The sequence below is a fragment of the Bos mutus genome, chromosome 21 (genome assembly GCF_027580195.1).
Source record: "Bos mutus isolate GX-2022 chromosome 21, NWIPB_WYAK_1.1, whole genome shotgun sequence".
NCBI lineage: Eukaryota > Metazoa > Chordata > Mammalia > Artiodactyla > Bovidae > Bos > Bos mutus.
Genome location: NC_091637.1, coordinates 28,871,634 through 28,887,764, shown reverse-complemented (window position 1 = coordinate 28,887,764; position 16,131 = coordinate 28,871,634). Strand labels below are relative to the sequence as shown.

Sequence of the window (16,131 nt, the reverse complement as noted above, 5' to 3'; positions counted from 1 at the left end):
CATGGGTTTGATCCCTGGGTCAGGAAGATCCCCTGGAGGAGGTCATGGCAACCCACTCCAGTATTCTTGCCTGGAGAGTCCCACAGACCAAGAAGCCTGTCTGTAGGGGCGCACAGAGTCGGACACAACTGAAGTGACTTAGCGTGTACGCATACTGGCCTCCGGAGAAGGCAATGGCACCCCACTCCAGTACTCTTGCCTGGAAAATCCCATGGATGGAGGAGCCTGGTAGGCTGCAGTCCATGGGGTCACTGAGGGTCGGACATGACTGAGCGACTTCACTTTCACTTTTCACTTTCATGCATTAGAGAAGGAAATGCCAACCCACTCCAGTGTTCTTGCCTGGAGAATCCCTGCTGTCTATGGGGTCACATAGAGTTGGACATGACTGAAGTGACTTAGCACACTGCCCTCTGTCCCCATGAAGCCGCCTAGTGATTCCCTGGTTTTCTCTCACCTTTACAGCAACATTCCCCTGAGTAGTGCCCTCCCACCCCAACTGTCTTCAGTCTCTCCCTTTGCATTCTCACTTAAACTCACCTTCATCTGGCTGTGTGTGCAGGCGTGCTCAATCGTGTCTGACTCTTGGCAACCTCATAGACTGTAGCCCGCCAGGCTCCTCTGTCCATGGAATTTTCCAGGCAAGAATACTGGAGTGGGTTGCCATTTGATTTTTTAAGGCTGTATGTGAACAAATCACTAACCCCTACCCAGGTTACTACATATTATGATTTTTTTTTTTGATGAGAATTTTCAACTATACCAAGAAGTTGAATTTATAGTGAGCATACATATACTTGCCTCCTGGATTCTATGATTACTTTTACTATACTTGCTTTAGCCTGTATCTGACCTTCTATTCGTCTAGTTTATTTTTAAATTCAGCTCAAAAGTAGAAGAGTGGGCAGTGGTGTCTTTTCATCCACATATTTCACAGAGATCTCAGAGTCCAGAGGTTTTTTTCTTTCTTTTTCTTTCTTTCAAGGTAAAAGTATTTGCATACAACGCAGTACACAAATCCTAAAAGTATATCTGACGGTGAATTGCCAATAATGCCTTCATCTCTGCAGCCCCCATCCCTGTCCCATGCAATCAAGACTGTCATATAGCTTTGGGAATTCTGGGGCATAATGCGAATGCTTTCTTTTTGACATAAAACCGTCCATTTCCCATGCCCTCTAAAGTACAGAGCTGATGTCGCATTTTTCTCCTGGAAGGAGAGACACACTGAATTTGCTCCTGACATGTCAGATCATGTTTCTCTGAGCCTCTATTTCTTAGTCCTCAGTAAGTGATTTGTCTTCAGCAATGAATGTGATTTGGCATTTTTTTTTTTTTAAACAGATGTTGGTTTCCAGGAAAAAACATAACTGGATTATTACTTACTGTGTTGAGTTCAGGTGCTCCATAAATAGACATCCTCGCTTTGGAGGATGTCAGCAGAGGCCTCTAAATTTCTTTCAAGCACAGCATATTTCTAATTAAGACTTGCGGAAGCATCTGCAGCTTCATTTGTTTTAAAACTCACATTTTTATCTCATGTACCTATTCAACTAATCTTTTCAAGCACCTGCTTTGTGGAAAAGCATTTCGAGGCCATACGTTGGGGGGCCCAGAAAAGGATGAGACCCAGTTTCTACTTGCAAACCATTTCCAATCTGGCTGTGTAATTTACACTCTAAAGAAGGTTCAGATATCAAGACCAAGTACCTACCTAGAGAATTGGCAGGAGGCAGGCTGGCCGTGTAGACCGTGGAGTTGGCAGTACAGAAATCAAAGGAAGAGGAGGAAAGGCAAGGACTCTATGTATGTGGTGATGGGGAGCCCGAGTGTTTCTAGGTGTGAGCTCAGTAATTAATGTTTCTTTCCAGGTGCCCACCCTGTGGAAAACAAGCTGGGCACCTTTGTAATGTATGTCCTTATAAAGCTGGGTGGCACATTTTATCTGGCACCTATAGCTCATGGAGCAGCTGTAGTAATAGCTCCCAGCTGAATTTTAAGGAATCACAAGAATCTTGGATTTAGAACAGACCTGAACAGTTACCTAATCAAAACTTCTGCCTACTCTGTTTCCATCTGGAAAGCCGTGGTATTCCTACTGTGGCCTCAGCATGGACCTGGGGAACTCAGACATCACCCCCACAGGCCTTGGAAGCTGCCCCAGAGCCATTTATAAGACAACCACGTTGATTCCTGCTCTTTGTGTTTCCCAAACTGGTGACCAGCCTGGCCTGCCCAGCCTGGGTAATGGGGACAGAGAAGTGAGGCTCCATGCTGAAGAGGGCCAAGGCCAGAGTCCCCAGGGAGGGAGGGCAGAAACCTGGACAGGAAGGGACAGAGGACCCAGGAGACTGCTCTCAGCAGTTGGTTTTACTCTCCCTTATTTCATGTTGCTGAATTCCTGTTCTGAAAAACTGAGTCCACGTAATCTTTTTTTTAGATATTTAAACTCTGAGGTCAACATCCTTTTACAAATGATGGGTTTTCTATACATTCAAAGAGAAGAGGCAGAAAAAATTCTCTTTGACATACGGTTTGTTGATTGTGTTTTCCTTTCTCTTACCTGCCCTGATTTGTAGGAATTTATAGTTATTTAGAGAACCTGAAGGAAGAGAAAGCATTTGATCTCTCTGTTTACTTCTTTATATTCCTAGGAGGAAGCAGCTAGTGTATTTTTTCTGCATATTAGTTTTATCATTTGGAGAGTCCTGTCAGACATAATCTGATTTAATCTATGAGAAGAATTGACAGAATCCATTTCAGTTTCTAAAGAGATGTTTGAGCCATTCGGAGACTTAAAGAACTTGCTTTAAAAAAAAATAAAACTATCTTCTTTAATTTTGAATTTTTGAAATTTTGACCATTCTTCTGGTTTCAGATTTCCCATCCTTCTGCTTATTTTCCACCTCCTAATTCTAATTATGGAATTAATAGCATTAATAGAATGTTAGATTCTAAACCATATTTATTTCTGAAATGCTTATTACCTTCTTCATTTCTGCATTCTTTATCAAAATAGAAATGCTACATATGTTGCTCATAGATGAGAGGTCAGTGGCTTGCCTAGAGCCGTAAGAGCAACCCACCATTAAGCAAAACCTGTGTCCACTGAGAGAAGAAAGTTTTGGGACAGAAGAAAGGAGGAGACCCACCCTCTTCCTCTGAGATCAGAACAGTTGACAGAAGAATGTTCAGGGCATGTGTATGTGAGGTGTTTCCTGACTCCAGCAGCTTGGCTCTATCCTGAGTTAGCGTTTGGTCCTTCAGGTAAGGGCTCATTCCCATAGACTGCCCCCATTTGAGACCCCAACTGCAGACGGGGCCCGAGTGACCCACGCTTCTGTCCAGCTGAGTTCACATTCAGACACTCCCATTCCCTGCCTCATATTCAGTACTGTCCTTGAACAGCTCCTGGAACTCAAGAGAAACCTTTATCTTTGTTTAAAATGTATTATTGTATATAATCTAATATATAATATAAAGGATGGGCTTCCCTGTTGGCTCTGGGAGGGTTGGCACTTCTAGGTTCAGGCCTGTTTCCAGGTGCCTGCATGTGGGAGCCGTGCCAGCTGCTGTCTATACACAGATTTTGCTCAGCACCTCTGCCCTCAAGGCTCTGTGATCCGAGTGGGCAGTGAGTACTTTGGAGGATAGAACCCTACCCCCTGCTTGTTTATGGGCCCTTTTCCACATCCATTCTTAGGAAATCTTCATGAAAACCCAGGACAATGCTGCACTGAGGTTCCTGCTCCAACTCCTGACACTGAGCTGGCTTTTGCTCTCTCCACCTTAGGCTGAAGCTCAGTTGTTACAGCTCTCATGTCCTCTGGGATGTTGTTAAAGGGAGGATTCCTTTTCCTCTCAGAGTTATCATGTATCACACGCCTCCCAAGGCCATGTGACTTACTTGCTTCGACACTTTATCTCATTGCATCCTTATAGTGCCTGATGAGGTGCTACATACGAGGAAAATGCAGCTCAGAGAGGGTGGTTTACCTGCTAGAGCTAACACAGCTCTTCTCTGCTGGAGCCTTGGGTACAAACCAAAGTCTGTTTGATCCTAAAGCTCCCAGTGGCCCTCTGTTTCTGCTGAGAGGATGATAGGGACCAAACTTGGCTTTAGGCTAAGGGAGACCCCTACAAGAGCAGCCCACCTTGGTGGGGTGCAGAATTTGCCTGTGCAGACAGATTAGTTGGGAAGAACCAACCACAGTAGAGCCTGGGAGTCACCCAGCTTGAGGTCAAATAAGTTCTGAGTCCTGACCCCAGTGACCGACAAGAAAGTCGTCACTTCTCCAGGCCCGAGTTTTCTCTTGTAAATAGGAAGTTATGCTGGCATCCCGGTGTTCTGGTGAGCATGGTACACATAGCAGACACTGAGCAAGCAGGCTGGCTGAGATACACGTCCCGGGGCACATGTGGCTAAGTAGGAGCATGGGTAGGGGAGATGGGAGGGGTGAGGAATTGCCAGGGAGGCTCCCTGCAGCTCGGCCCTGGTACCTTTAAGAGAGGTTTGTGTTTGACCAACAAAGCGCTCCCTCTTCCCTGCTTCTCTTGCTGTGGCCATCCTATCAGCAGGCAGAGTAGATGGGCATCTATCTGCCACACCTACCTTCCTGGGCAGTTCTGGGAGTCCTGGGGCCCTGAGCAGGGTAATGGGGAAGATGAATACCAGACTCTGTGCTAATCAGCTGCTGACCCAGAGGAGCATCCAGATATGAGAACATGGTCAGGAAAGCACAGGTGTTGGGCATAGAAGGGCTTATGCCTAGAACATGAGAGAGAAAAGAAGCGAACACTGAGCAAAGGGGGCAGAGCTGGAGCCTCTGGAGCAAACAGAGTGTGGCTGGTTTCCCAGGCCTTCCTGCAAAACCACCTGAACGAGATGAGCTCTTTCTGGGTGCTGTGCTGTCCTGTCCTCCCCCAGCCACACACTTCTGATTTAGAAACATCGGCCAGGTGGGTCACCATCCTAAATGCCCCCAGTGATACTGCGACATGTTGTTTAGTTCGTGTCTTACTCTTCTGCAAACCCATGGACTATAGCCTGCCATGAGATCTCCCCAGGCAAGGGTCACCATTTCCTTCTCTAGGGGATCTTCCCAATCCAGGGGTCAAACCCACATCTCTTGCATTGCAGGTGGATTCTTTACCACTGAGTTACCGGGGATACTTCAAGAATTTAAGTATCAATATATCCTCCTCCTCATGGTCCATGACTCTGAAATGCTGATCAGTTAGTTCAGTTCAGTCGCTCAGTCATGTCTGACTCTGCAACCCCATGGACTGCAGCACAGCAGACTTTCCTATCCAGCACCAACTCCCAGAGCTTGCTCAAACTCATGTCCATCGAGTTAGTGATGTCATTCAACCAGCTCATGTCCCCTTCTCCTCCTGCCTTCAATCTTCCCCAGCATCAGGGTCTTTTTTAATGAGTCAGTTCTTTGCATAAGGTGGCCAAAGTATTGAAAGTAGAGAAATGCTGATATTTACCTGCATATTCCCTCTTCTCTGACTAACTGGGATGCTTCTCTGCCCTTTCCAGAGGATGGTGGCATCTCTAGGGCATGCCCTTTGACTGCTATTGCCAGTTTCAGTAGCTCTAGACCCACAACCCCTTGGTGGCAATTCTCAAATCTCAGCAGCTCTGAACATGACAGGGTTTTTTGTTTGTTTGTTTTTGTTTTTATGATTTTACGTCAAACCGATCAGGTCTAAAATTGATATTCAGTCAAGGCATTTAAGTATAAATATGCATATTTTGCTGCAGAAATAATGATTATGAGGAATTGCCCCTGGGCCAGCTTAGGGTGTTGGCTCACATACCTTTTTAAATCTGAGAAAGTTTGTACTCATAGCAGGTAGCTCCAGGGGGACTGAATACAGGATGGAGGCCTTTATGGCATCTGCTCTGATAAGGCACTCCTGTAGGAGCTGGTAAGTCCAAACCTGGCAGCCCTGCAGTCCTGGCTGGGTGCTGCTGGTTGCCCAGCAGTGCAGGTGGGGGCCTACCTGAGCAGTCTTTACAAAGCCAGTGGACCTCAGGTAGCTCTGGGGTGCCTGGTCTGGGGGCAGAGAACTCCAGCAATGGACCTTCCTCTTACAAAGACCCCTCAAGAAGCAATTTCAGAGAGACACACTCATGTTCACGTGCTTATAAATATTTCCTGAGTCTTACTCTGTACCCTCGTGTCCTGATTCAGTGTTTTAGTACCAATGCCCATGTTTGCATTTTTGAGTTGTGGTGTCAGAAGCAGTATTCCTACCTGGGAATAATCATTCAAATCCAAATATAGGCCCTTAGACATTTCTAAGAGGTACCCCTGCAGCTGCATGAAGTTGTTGTATGGAAATAAGTCTTCGACATTTTTCCAACCTAGTTCTTATTCTAACTGAAATAATGAATTTATTTGTCCAACCAAAACTTTGAAAGCGAAACAGTTTTCATTTGGCTAGGAAAAAAATCCATCTGCTACAGGAGAGAAGGGCTTGGGAGCATGCAGTGGACTGGAATTAACTTTAATGCTACCCTCTGACTATGGTCATGGTGACAGCAGGATCTTAAATGTGATTTTTATGCTATTCATGGTCATTTAGTAAGGATTATTTAATTCCCAGTTTCCATATATTTTACAGATAGCAACTCAATTATGTAAATGAGTGTCTGGAACTCTTTTTGGTTTTGAACTTATCTAATAATCTCTCATAAGATATATTAGCAGGCAAGAAAGCAAAGTGCTGCTAATGCTGCCGTCTGTGTTTGTCAGACTTGGACAGATCACTATTTACAGTGGAATGCATCCGAGTATCCAGGCGTGAAGACGGTTCGTTTCCCAGACGGCCAGATCTGGAAGCCAGACATTCTCCTCTACAACAGGTAAGCTCAGTGGACAAAAGGGAAAGAAATGAGTTTATTCTTGGATATGTTTTAACAGTCAAGTATATTTGAATATTTTATAGAAATGCTGGGTATGTTATCCATATAATTTGGGATTATGGATTCCCATGAGGCTTTGTGGGAAGCAGCTCTGTCCCGTGTCTGGCATTCTGTCCCAGCACGCAGGCCTACAGCATCCAACATGCTGCCCTCAATGGCTGTGTTCACAGGGCTGTGCATTACAGATTTGTAGGTACTTGTATACATATTGGCACTGAGACATTTTTGCATATGGTCATAAGTTTGCCTCTGAATGAGCAGTTACAGTCACAGCAAGAGAAATTGCTGGTCAACAGGATACATGGCTGGAGTCCACTGTCTGGACTCAGGTCCTCATTTAATGCACTGCCATTGTGCACTGAGAGCACTGCGGGGCAGCTAAGCACAGGAGACTCATCTCTAGCCACACTCGGAAGCCTGTACCTGATGGGAGAAGGACAGTCTTCGTCTTCTAATAGTCCGTCTCCTGAGGTCAGGAAAGGAAGGATTTGTCAGTCAGCCAAGGCCATCTGATTTGTGGAATGGAAGCCCACTCCACAAGGCAGGTATCTATCCAGGCAGATTAAATTTCTTGAAGCACTAAAATTTCTTGCTAAACTACATAGTAAACTAAGGGAACCCAGAGCCTCTCTTTCCAATAAGATACAGGATGTGATAACGGTCTTAATACTCACGAAAGCTGTTTCCTAGTGACGGCTGCTGTCTCTGGTCCCTCTTGGAAAAAAGGAATCCCAGCACCTTTGTGACTCACAAAAACAGTGCTGCCATCCGCTGCTCCCTGTGGGCACAGTGATCCCTCAGCACCAGCTGATGGGTTTGTCCTATGAGGACTGCTTCCAGGAGGCTGAGTAATTTTATGTCTCGTATCCACTGTTTATTCTCTGTCTTTCTTCCTGGTATCACATTTCATTTGAATCCTTGGGCCTGTCTCTAGAAGATTATCTTTGCTGATTTGCCACCACTCTCCAGTACCTTAACTTAATTCCAGCAGCTGAGTTCTGTAAGGTGTCTCAGGTCTGAGAAAGCAGTCCCCTATTGAGTAGAAGCACATGAGTTCCCATGCCTCCTCCTTGGCTCCTCTGTTTTCTAGGGGCTGTATTAGTTGCCCAGAGCTGCCAGAACAAAATAACCACTAACTGGGTGACTTAAAGATCAGAAATTTGTTTTCTCTTGGAGGCTGGAGGTCCCAGGTGTCTCAGGTCTGCAGTTTGGTTTCTCCCGGGGCCTCTCTCTGGGGCTTGTGGATGCATCTTCTCCTGTGTCCTTACATGCTCTCCCCATGTGTGTGTGTCTGTGTCCTCATCTTTGCTTGTGAAAACATTAGTCACGCCGGATTAGGGTTCACTCTGATGACTTCATTTTACCTTAGTTTTACCTCATTAAAGATTCCGCTTCCAACTGCAGTTTCACTTGGAGATACTTGAGCGTGTGAATTAGTTAGGGGTTCAGCCTATGACTTTCATGGGGAGACAGTTCAGTCTATAACAGCAATATTGCCGTTGACTGGTTAAGGACAAGGGTTTGGATGGACTAAGTGGGTGTAAATCTTAGCCATAATATTTGCTATGTCTGTAAGTCTCAGATGCCTCCTTTGCCCAATAGGGTAAGTGCCAACCTCACAGTCTGGAAGAATGAACTGCAGATGTATGTAGCACGCTTGGTGTGGTACTCAGTAAAGAGTGAACAATCTGTAAAGGTAGTTGTGTGCTCAAAGGCACGGGGATGAGAATCTCAGCTTTAAGTAAGATGGTTTGACATTTTAAAAAGAAATGCCAATAATGTTTTTCACTGTTCCCAATGCAGTTTTTTCAACTGAAATCAAAAATAAGTATGGTAGAATTTTTAACAATTAAGCTTTAAGTGATGGTTCTTATGATTTACTTGTAAGATCTTAAACCCCAGTAAATGTTTGTTTGGCGTTCATGACATTCTAACTAATGACGAGTCCCCAAGTATTCTACACATACTTGAATTTCAAGGAACAAAGATGCAGCCATCTCTTTCTGACAGATGCCACCAGGGGCCAGGCCTCCAGGAATAATCCATCTCCTTCTTCCTCTTGTGTTTCCCCTGCTCCACATAACCATCTCCCCTCTTCTTCTCCTTTCCGTATACCTGTTGACTGCCTGCACCAGCCTGCAGCACAATGTCTATAGAGACTGCCTCCTCTCCTGCATTAATTTTCTTCTGAGAAGTGAGATGTGGGACTTTTTACCTAAAGTAACTGTTGGCTACATGGCTGGCATGTCCACATTAGCACAGTGTGGGGTAGGAAGGTTAAAAAGTTACTGAAGCCAGCTGGAGACAGAGCATCAGTTATCTTTCACTGCTTAAGTGACCCTGAATTTAATGGCTTAAGGAAAAAAAAACACTATGCCTTTTATTTCTCACCATGGGAGCTGGCTGGGCCTGCATGGCTGCTTGTCTGTTCTATGAGATGTTGGCAGCAGGCAGTGGCTGGGGCTCAGATGAGCTTCTGTGTGGGGTTGCACCGGAGCTGATGGTGATGGTGATGGCGCTGTGGGCAGAGCTCAATCGGGGCTGTAGCTGCACCACCTCAAGTGCCTCTTCCCCTCCTGAGCCTTTTCCATGTGGCCTGGTGAGTTCTGGAGAGGCATGAAGTGGGGGCTGCCTGGCCCTTAGGGACCCAGAGTAGGAATTCAGACCAGCCCTTCACCTGGTCCTGTTGGGCAAAGTAGGGAGGGGTCCAGAGAAGGGAGGAGAAATCAGTCCCCTTCTCCAGGGCACCAGGGAGGGAGGCAGGGAGGTTGCCTTGGGGAGACCAGCTGTCCAGACTGAGTGGGGACAGTGACAACACAGGAAGGTCAGAGTGAAGACTGGGAGGAGTGGAAGGACCAAAGCAGGCATGCATAATAACGAAGGAGCACTCAGTTCAGGGCGCCTGTGGGGCCAGGTGGACAGGGAGAGGCAGGGTGACCCTGTTACCCCTGCCTCCGGGGGCTCTCTCTGCTGCCACTCCTCCTGCCCCAGATATGTGTGGACACCACCACCCCAAACTTTGCTGCCTCCCCTTTCATCTGCTGTTGGTCAGCTCAGGGATGTTCCCCAACTCCCATCATTTATCCTTGCCCCCTCAGTGTGGGGCTCTCACCTTCTCTCACCCCCAGACCTCAGCTGAACTCCCCTTTGACTCCAGACACCTCTCTCTGTCACATGCTCTCCTAGAAAGAGGTTCCTGTGCCCCACCGCCTGCAGGTGCTCCCCCCCCTTCATGGGCTCCTGGAAAGCACCTCACAACTGTGTGTGTACAGACAAGATGGGAGGAGGGTGGGGTACAGGCAAGAGGCAGAGAAGCCAGGGGGACGGCCTGTGTGATGCTGGAGCTGCCAAAGCCAACAAGGGAAAAAGAAGGAGGAAAGTCACAGTGGCAGCCTGGAAGATATGAGCCTAGGTATCTGAGTCTAGAAATGAACACGGGAAGTGGCAAAAACAGGCCTGAGTTTAGTGAGATCCTGACCTTCTGATATTCTGTTATGGGAGATTTTGAGAGATGTTGAGTTTAGTACTTTCCACCAGCCAAAGATTCCCAAACTGATGTATAAGATTCTCAAACTGATGTATTTCCTCAGTGAGCCTGTGTGATGTTTCATTACATATATGTGGCGAGGGTGGGGGCATTTCCTGAAGGAGGGGACGTGCCACCCTTCTGTGTGAGCTGTGGTTTGGAGGGGAGCATTGATTCACGTCAGGGGAAACATCACCAACATGTATGTAACATTTCTCCTTCTATTCCAGCTCAATTTTGTAGTCAAGGTGTGAGCCCCACGTGGTTTTTGAGATAGAATCCATTTTCTGTGCTTTGAAGAGGCTGGGTCACTGCATAATAGGGTCTCTGCATCATTTCTGGGAGGGGCTGCTTTCTTCTCCTGGTGGAGGGTGAACAAGTTTATTGCCCACCGGCTGGCTGGGTGGCTGTGAGGGGAGGACAGGGGCTAATAGAAGCATCCCTGCTAGATGATGAACCCAGTGGTTTCTTGCTTGCTTCATTCTGCTTTAGTTTAAGCCTGCAGTTCAAGGATTTGTCTGAACACAACCTTACTCAAAGTGAGTAGCGATTCTGGATGGCTTGTTCCCATTTTCCTCCCTCCTTTTTGGCTTTTAATCTTCTGTGTGATTACATTTATTGATGTTCTAGAAGAGGGGATACAAATCAATAAAATGGTTACCTCTGGGAGGGACAGAAGAAAGGGGCATGAGGGAATTTCTGAGATAATGTGAGTGTCTGTATCTTGACTTTATGGTGGTTATAGTTACATGAATATAATCTGCATCAAAATTCAGTGAAAGCCACACACCAGAAACCTGTGTAATAGGTTAAATGGCAGATGGTTCACAGTGAACTGAAAGACACGATGAGCTGTCGATACAGAGTGTAGAAAAGAGATGCGCAAAGATGAAAAATAAGAGAAATGCTGGGACTTGCAGAACAGACTGAGATGTTCTTAAAGTTTAACTGGAGTCTAAGATAGAAATAATAGAGAAAACGAGGGAAAAGCAATGTTTAAAGAAATAATGGCTTGGAATTTTCCAGAAATTATAACAAATACCAGTCATCAGGTAAAGGAATCCCAACCAGTCCTAATTGGGACAAATGGTATTTGCTGTAGTTCCTGCCTTTGCAGGACAACTCACTCCAAAATTTAAAATAAGAAGAATTTTTGTAACCTCTCCCAGTTGCTGCGGCTCAAGGATTTGGGGAGGGGTCCAGTAGGTGGTCTGGCTCCAGGTCTCATGAAGTTTCAGCCCAGTATTGGCTGGGGCTGCAGTCAACAGGGAGCCTGACTGGGGTATCCAACCAGATGACTCACCCAGATGGCTGGCAAGTTGATGTTGGCCCTTAGGAGCCTTAATTCTTATACACATGGGCCTCTCTATGAGTTGAATGTCCTCATGGTGTGGCGAATGGCTTCCCTCAGATTGAGTCATGACCTAGGAAAAGCTACAGTGCCTTTTGGGTGGAATGAAAGGCCTAACTGGTATCAGCGTTGTTTTGCAGAGAAAAGTCTGAACCCCAGCAACATCTCAGCCACCCCTACATTGTGCAACCCTGGGTGGCTGCCTCAGTCTCTCTAGACTTCTCAGTTCTTGAGCGGTTTCATCAGAAAATCCTGTGACAGTAATGGAATCTTCATTGATAAATGTAATTTGCTGATGTTTTTGTTGACTCTGTATTTTTAGAACTGTGTGTGGTATCAACCATCTTCTTTTTATAGGCTGTGCAAAACCACATTCGCACATCTGCAGGCTCCTGCCTGGCTCTGAGGCTGCAGGCCTCTGGCCCCAGCCCTCTTTCTGTCACATATCCCCCTGACCCTGTGGCTGATGGCAGAGCCTGGAGGGAGGGAAGGGTGGTGTGATCTGACCCCCAAGGGTTTGCAATTGTGATCAATGAGTCACCAGTGACATAGAATTTATTCTCTTCCCTAAGTGTCTTAGGGTCCCTTGGACATCAGCCCAAGATGAGGATTTGAGTGCACATAATTTGAGAGACTAAGTGGGACAGGGGAGGGAGGGAAACCAATACAGGATACTTTAAAAAGCTACTGCTATGGGCAGTGGGGATGTCCAGGATGCTTATCTGCCAACTTCCTTCTGTGATAGATTGACAGCTGCTTCCAGGAATGTCATTCTGCTTGCCTGTCCCATTCATGAACAGGGCCTCGGACATGGGCAGAATGGCTGTCGGCATGGTCAACTCAGTACAGGTGAGCTGGCCACTGAAATTCCAGTTGTTTTCACCTTGGCCTGTTTGGAGATCCCATCCTGGCTCTTGGGGGAGGGCAGCAGTGATTGAGTGATGGGGAAGCATCCTGGGACTCAGGCAAAGTGGAGGAGGCAGGTAGGTAGCAAAGGTGATAAAGATGAGCAGGGACCTGCATCCTTGTGAGTGGCAGTTGCTCCCCTGGGTCAAATCATGGTATAATAGTCCATGTATGGAATGGGATCTTAGAGGGTGAATATCTTAGACTCAGTGCTGTCACTGCCATTGGCTCCAGAAGGGGGTTCTGGAGTTGGTGCTCCCAGGCCCATCATGCAGCTGTGGCTGGTCTGGGGGTGGGGGTCAGGGTGGAGGTATTACTAAAAGGACATCATGTCTCTTGATGGGGACAGGAATCTCCAGGTGAACAAAGGTAACTTTTCAGCTTTGGTTCTTAGAGAAGGAGGCTTTGGGGAATGCTGTGATAGAACCTCTGTTATCAAATCTGACCTAATCTGGAGGGAGGCTGTTTGTAAATAATGTGATGTGGCAAGAGGGCAAAGCAGTGTTTAGAAAGTGAGTGGAACCTGCCAACCTTTGTCCATCCAGACCTCCCCCTTCTCACCCCTGCTGCTGTTGATGTTTGTTTTTCATCTGTCTCTTTGCTCAACCAATATTTAATGAAGGCTTACATGCTGTTGTCATATACTGTTCTAGGATCCCAGGATACAGCAGCCATCAAGATGGGCAAAACTCCCTGCACTCTAGAGAAAGGGAGAGAGGGGGGAGAACATGCACTCAGTTTTGAGGGCTGTAAGAATTGGGGAGGGAGCCTCACACATGCTGGAGCCAGATGTGGGCTGTGAGACCGGAGAGGGAGGCCAATCAGGGAGACGAATGCTCTTGGCAGAAAGAACAGGTGCCTAGGCTTGTCAGGAAAGATGGTGAAAGGCTTTGAAATGCAAAACATCATTACCATCATAAAATAAATAAAATGGTGAAGGAGAGAAAGATAAGCGGGCATCTGTGGCATCTTCGTGTGAGGTCACCTGCACCTCCCAGGTTATCAGATGCTCTAGTGGTCAGGAGGCCATGGTCCTTGAACCACTTTTCAACTTTGCAAGTTCTCGGACTGGTAGTGATGGAAATGATTCCAGTCCATTGAGAAGCAAATGGATTCTGTCTGATGGACTGACTTCTCTGTGAATGGATGGGATCGGTCTTCCTGGTTGCCTGTGTCCATGTCTGCCCTTTGGATGCTCGTCAGAATTGGATTTTCATGGCTTGCTGTTTCCCTCATTAATTAATGACTTAAAAAACGTCTTTGACACAAATATGTTCATTTTATATTTGTGTGTCATGATTTTATCTTTACAAGATGTATCTTTTTTGGATTACCCTGAGGCAGGAACTTGTCATCTAGATCTGTCCTTGGAACAGAAGGGGCCAGATTGGTGGGCCTGAGTCAGGTGAGAGGATCAGAGATAACAACGGGTGCTGCCCAAGTCTACTGGGTTTTTGGTTTTACTTTGAATGAGACAGGAGAGCCTCTGTAGGATTGCATTTCCATTTTTGCTCTCAGTAACAGTCAAAATTCGAATTCATATTCTTTCTCTGACTTGCTAGCAACTGATTTCCATCCCATGGTTATCTTGTTTGGAAGTTATTATCGCTTCTTTTCTGCTTGTACACCCCTCCCAGCTTACGGCGGTGGTTGTGTTTTATCTGTGTTTGTTCCTCCAGTATCTTGGTAAAATCAGGGGATGGAGGGCACGTGGATGTGCATACTCACTCAGCTGCTGGAAGCCCAGAGACCTGGCTGCCTCATCCTGATTTGGATGCAGATCTTTAGTGCACTTGCAGATCTTTAGTGCCCTTGCTTTGCTCCACTCTTTCTGCAAAGGGCTGAATGGCTCCAAAGTCTGCATTAGCATTCACATCTCAGGGCAAGAATGTGTGTGTGCGTAGTTGCTCAGTAGTATCCGACTCTTTGTGACCCCATGGACTGTAGCCCACCAGGCTCCTAGGTCCATGAGGATTCTCCAGGCAGGATTACTGGAGTGGATTGCCATGCCCTCCTCCACAGGATCTTCCCAACCCAGGGATCAAACCCAGGTCTCCCATGTCACAGGCATATTTTTTTTTACCATCTGAGCCACCAGGGAAGCCCAAGTACAGGAAACCAGTGCACAAAGAAGTTCAGCCACTTCCCTGAGATCCCCCAGCAGGACATGCCTGACTCCAGAGTACTTGCCTCTAGTTGTGCTTTTAGAGCTCTTGTGTTTTATTTTCCCACAAGTTAGACAAATTGAAGTCACTCCTCTCTCCCTCCCTCAGAATAGACTCCATTTTCAGACCTTCTCTGGCCATTCTGTCTCAGCCTCTCTTTCTTTCTGGAAGGAGTTAGCCTGGCTTCTCCCAGTTTCAGAGCCACTGAGGGATTTTCAGACCATCACTTCTTGATGATCTTTCCTCATCATCGACAACCGACTTTTCCTTGAACAAATCCCTTGCTGGCCAGCTTGGAATGACAGAATACAAGCTGCTGGGTGAGAGCTAGAAAAGAATTTCAGAGAGCCAGGCACTGCAGCCAGCAGAGTTTTCTAGGGACAGCTTTGCATCCAGGGTGGCCCTTTAATACTGTCTTCCTACCCGTGGTGCCAGGCTACCTCAGAAAGCCCTCTGCTCCCTGCACCCTGAGGGCTGTGAGACCCATCCAGCCCAAGAGACTGGTTTTGGCAGATGAGTTTATTGATCTTCCTAGCATCAGACACGGAGCCAACTTGGCTGTAAGGGTCTGTGTAGTAAATAGGTGAGACAGGAATTCGATGGGGAGTTTGGTCATCCTCCAAAGCCTCCTGCAGAAGTGGCGGGGCCAAGGTCAGCTCTCACTGTGCCCTCTCCCCAGCCTGCTATGGGGGTTCCTACAGGATTTCCACTGCCTACCCAGGCTACAGCTACAGTCCATGGGGTAACAACAGTTGGACATGACTAAGCAGTTTAACACACACACAAACCCACACACACACCCAGGCTATGCTCACTGGCCGCCCACACAGAGGAAGGAGAGCAGAGGAAGTTGTGATTGACAAGGACAAGACTTGGTAGGCGGGGTTGCTGGTTCTCTTCCGAAGCCCTCAGGACCTCAGCTGTGCAGGGGCCAGGTCAAGCTGAGTGTGTCCACGGCGTGCCTTGAAATCTGGAGGAACCAGGCTGGGGGGCAGGGCCTCCAGGCGGGTGTGTAGCTGATGCTGTCAGTTCTGCTCAGGGGAATCGTCTCAGGACACACTTTGATTGTCCTTGAGGCATTTGTAGTCAGTCACACATGGCTGTATCCTGGTGGGCTCACCTGATCTGAATTCTGACTGCAGTGAAGTCTTGTGGAGTTACTCTTCCTCCCTCACAATTAAAGAAACTGTTTCTGAAACACAGAACCAAGGTGTTGGTGTGTGTGAAACACAGGACAAACTCCCAA

The 16,131-nt window shown here is 46.9% G+C and overlaps 1 protein-coding gene across 2 annotated transcripts in view; it reads left to right on the top strand.

Annotated features, from left to right (window-relative positions):
- The window catches only part of LOC102272741 (neuronal acetylcholine receptor subunit alpha-7), a 142,237-nt gene that overhangs the window by 55,492 nt on the left and 70,614 nt on the right, over nt 1-16,131 (top strand). For both annotated transcript variants that reach the window (XM_005893727.2, XM_070358498.1), the window contains exon 4: nt 6,768-6,877. In XM_005893727.2, coding sequence (XP_005893789.2) covers nt 6,768-6,877 — 110 coding nt within the window. The remainder of the gene's footprint in view (nt 1-6,767; nt 6,878-16,131) is intronic.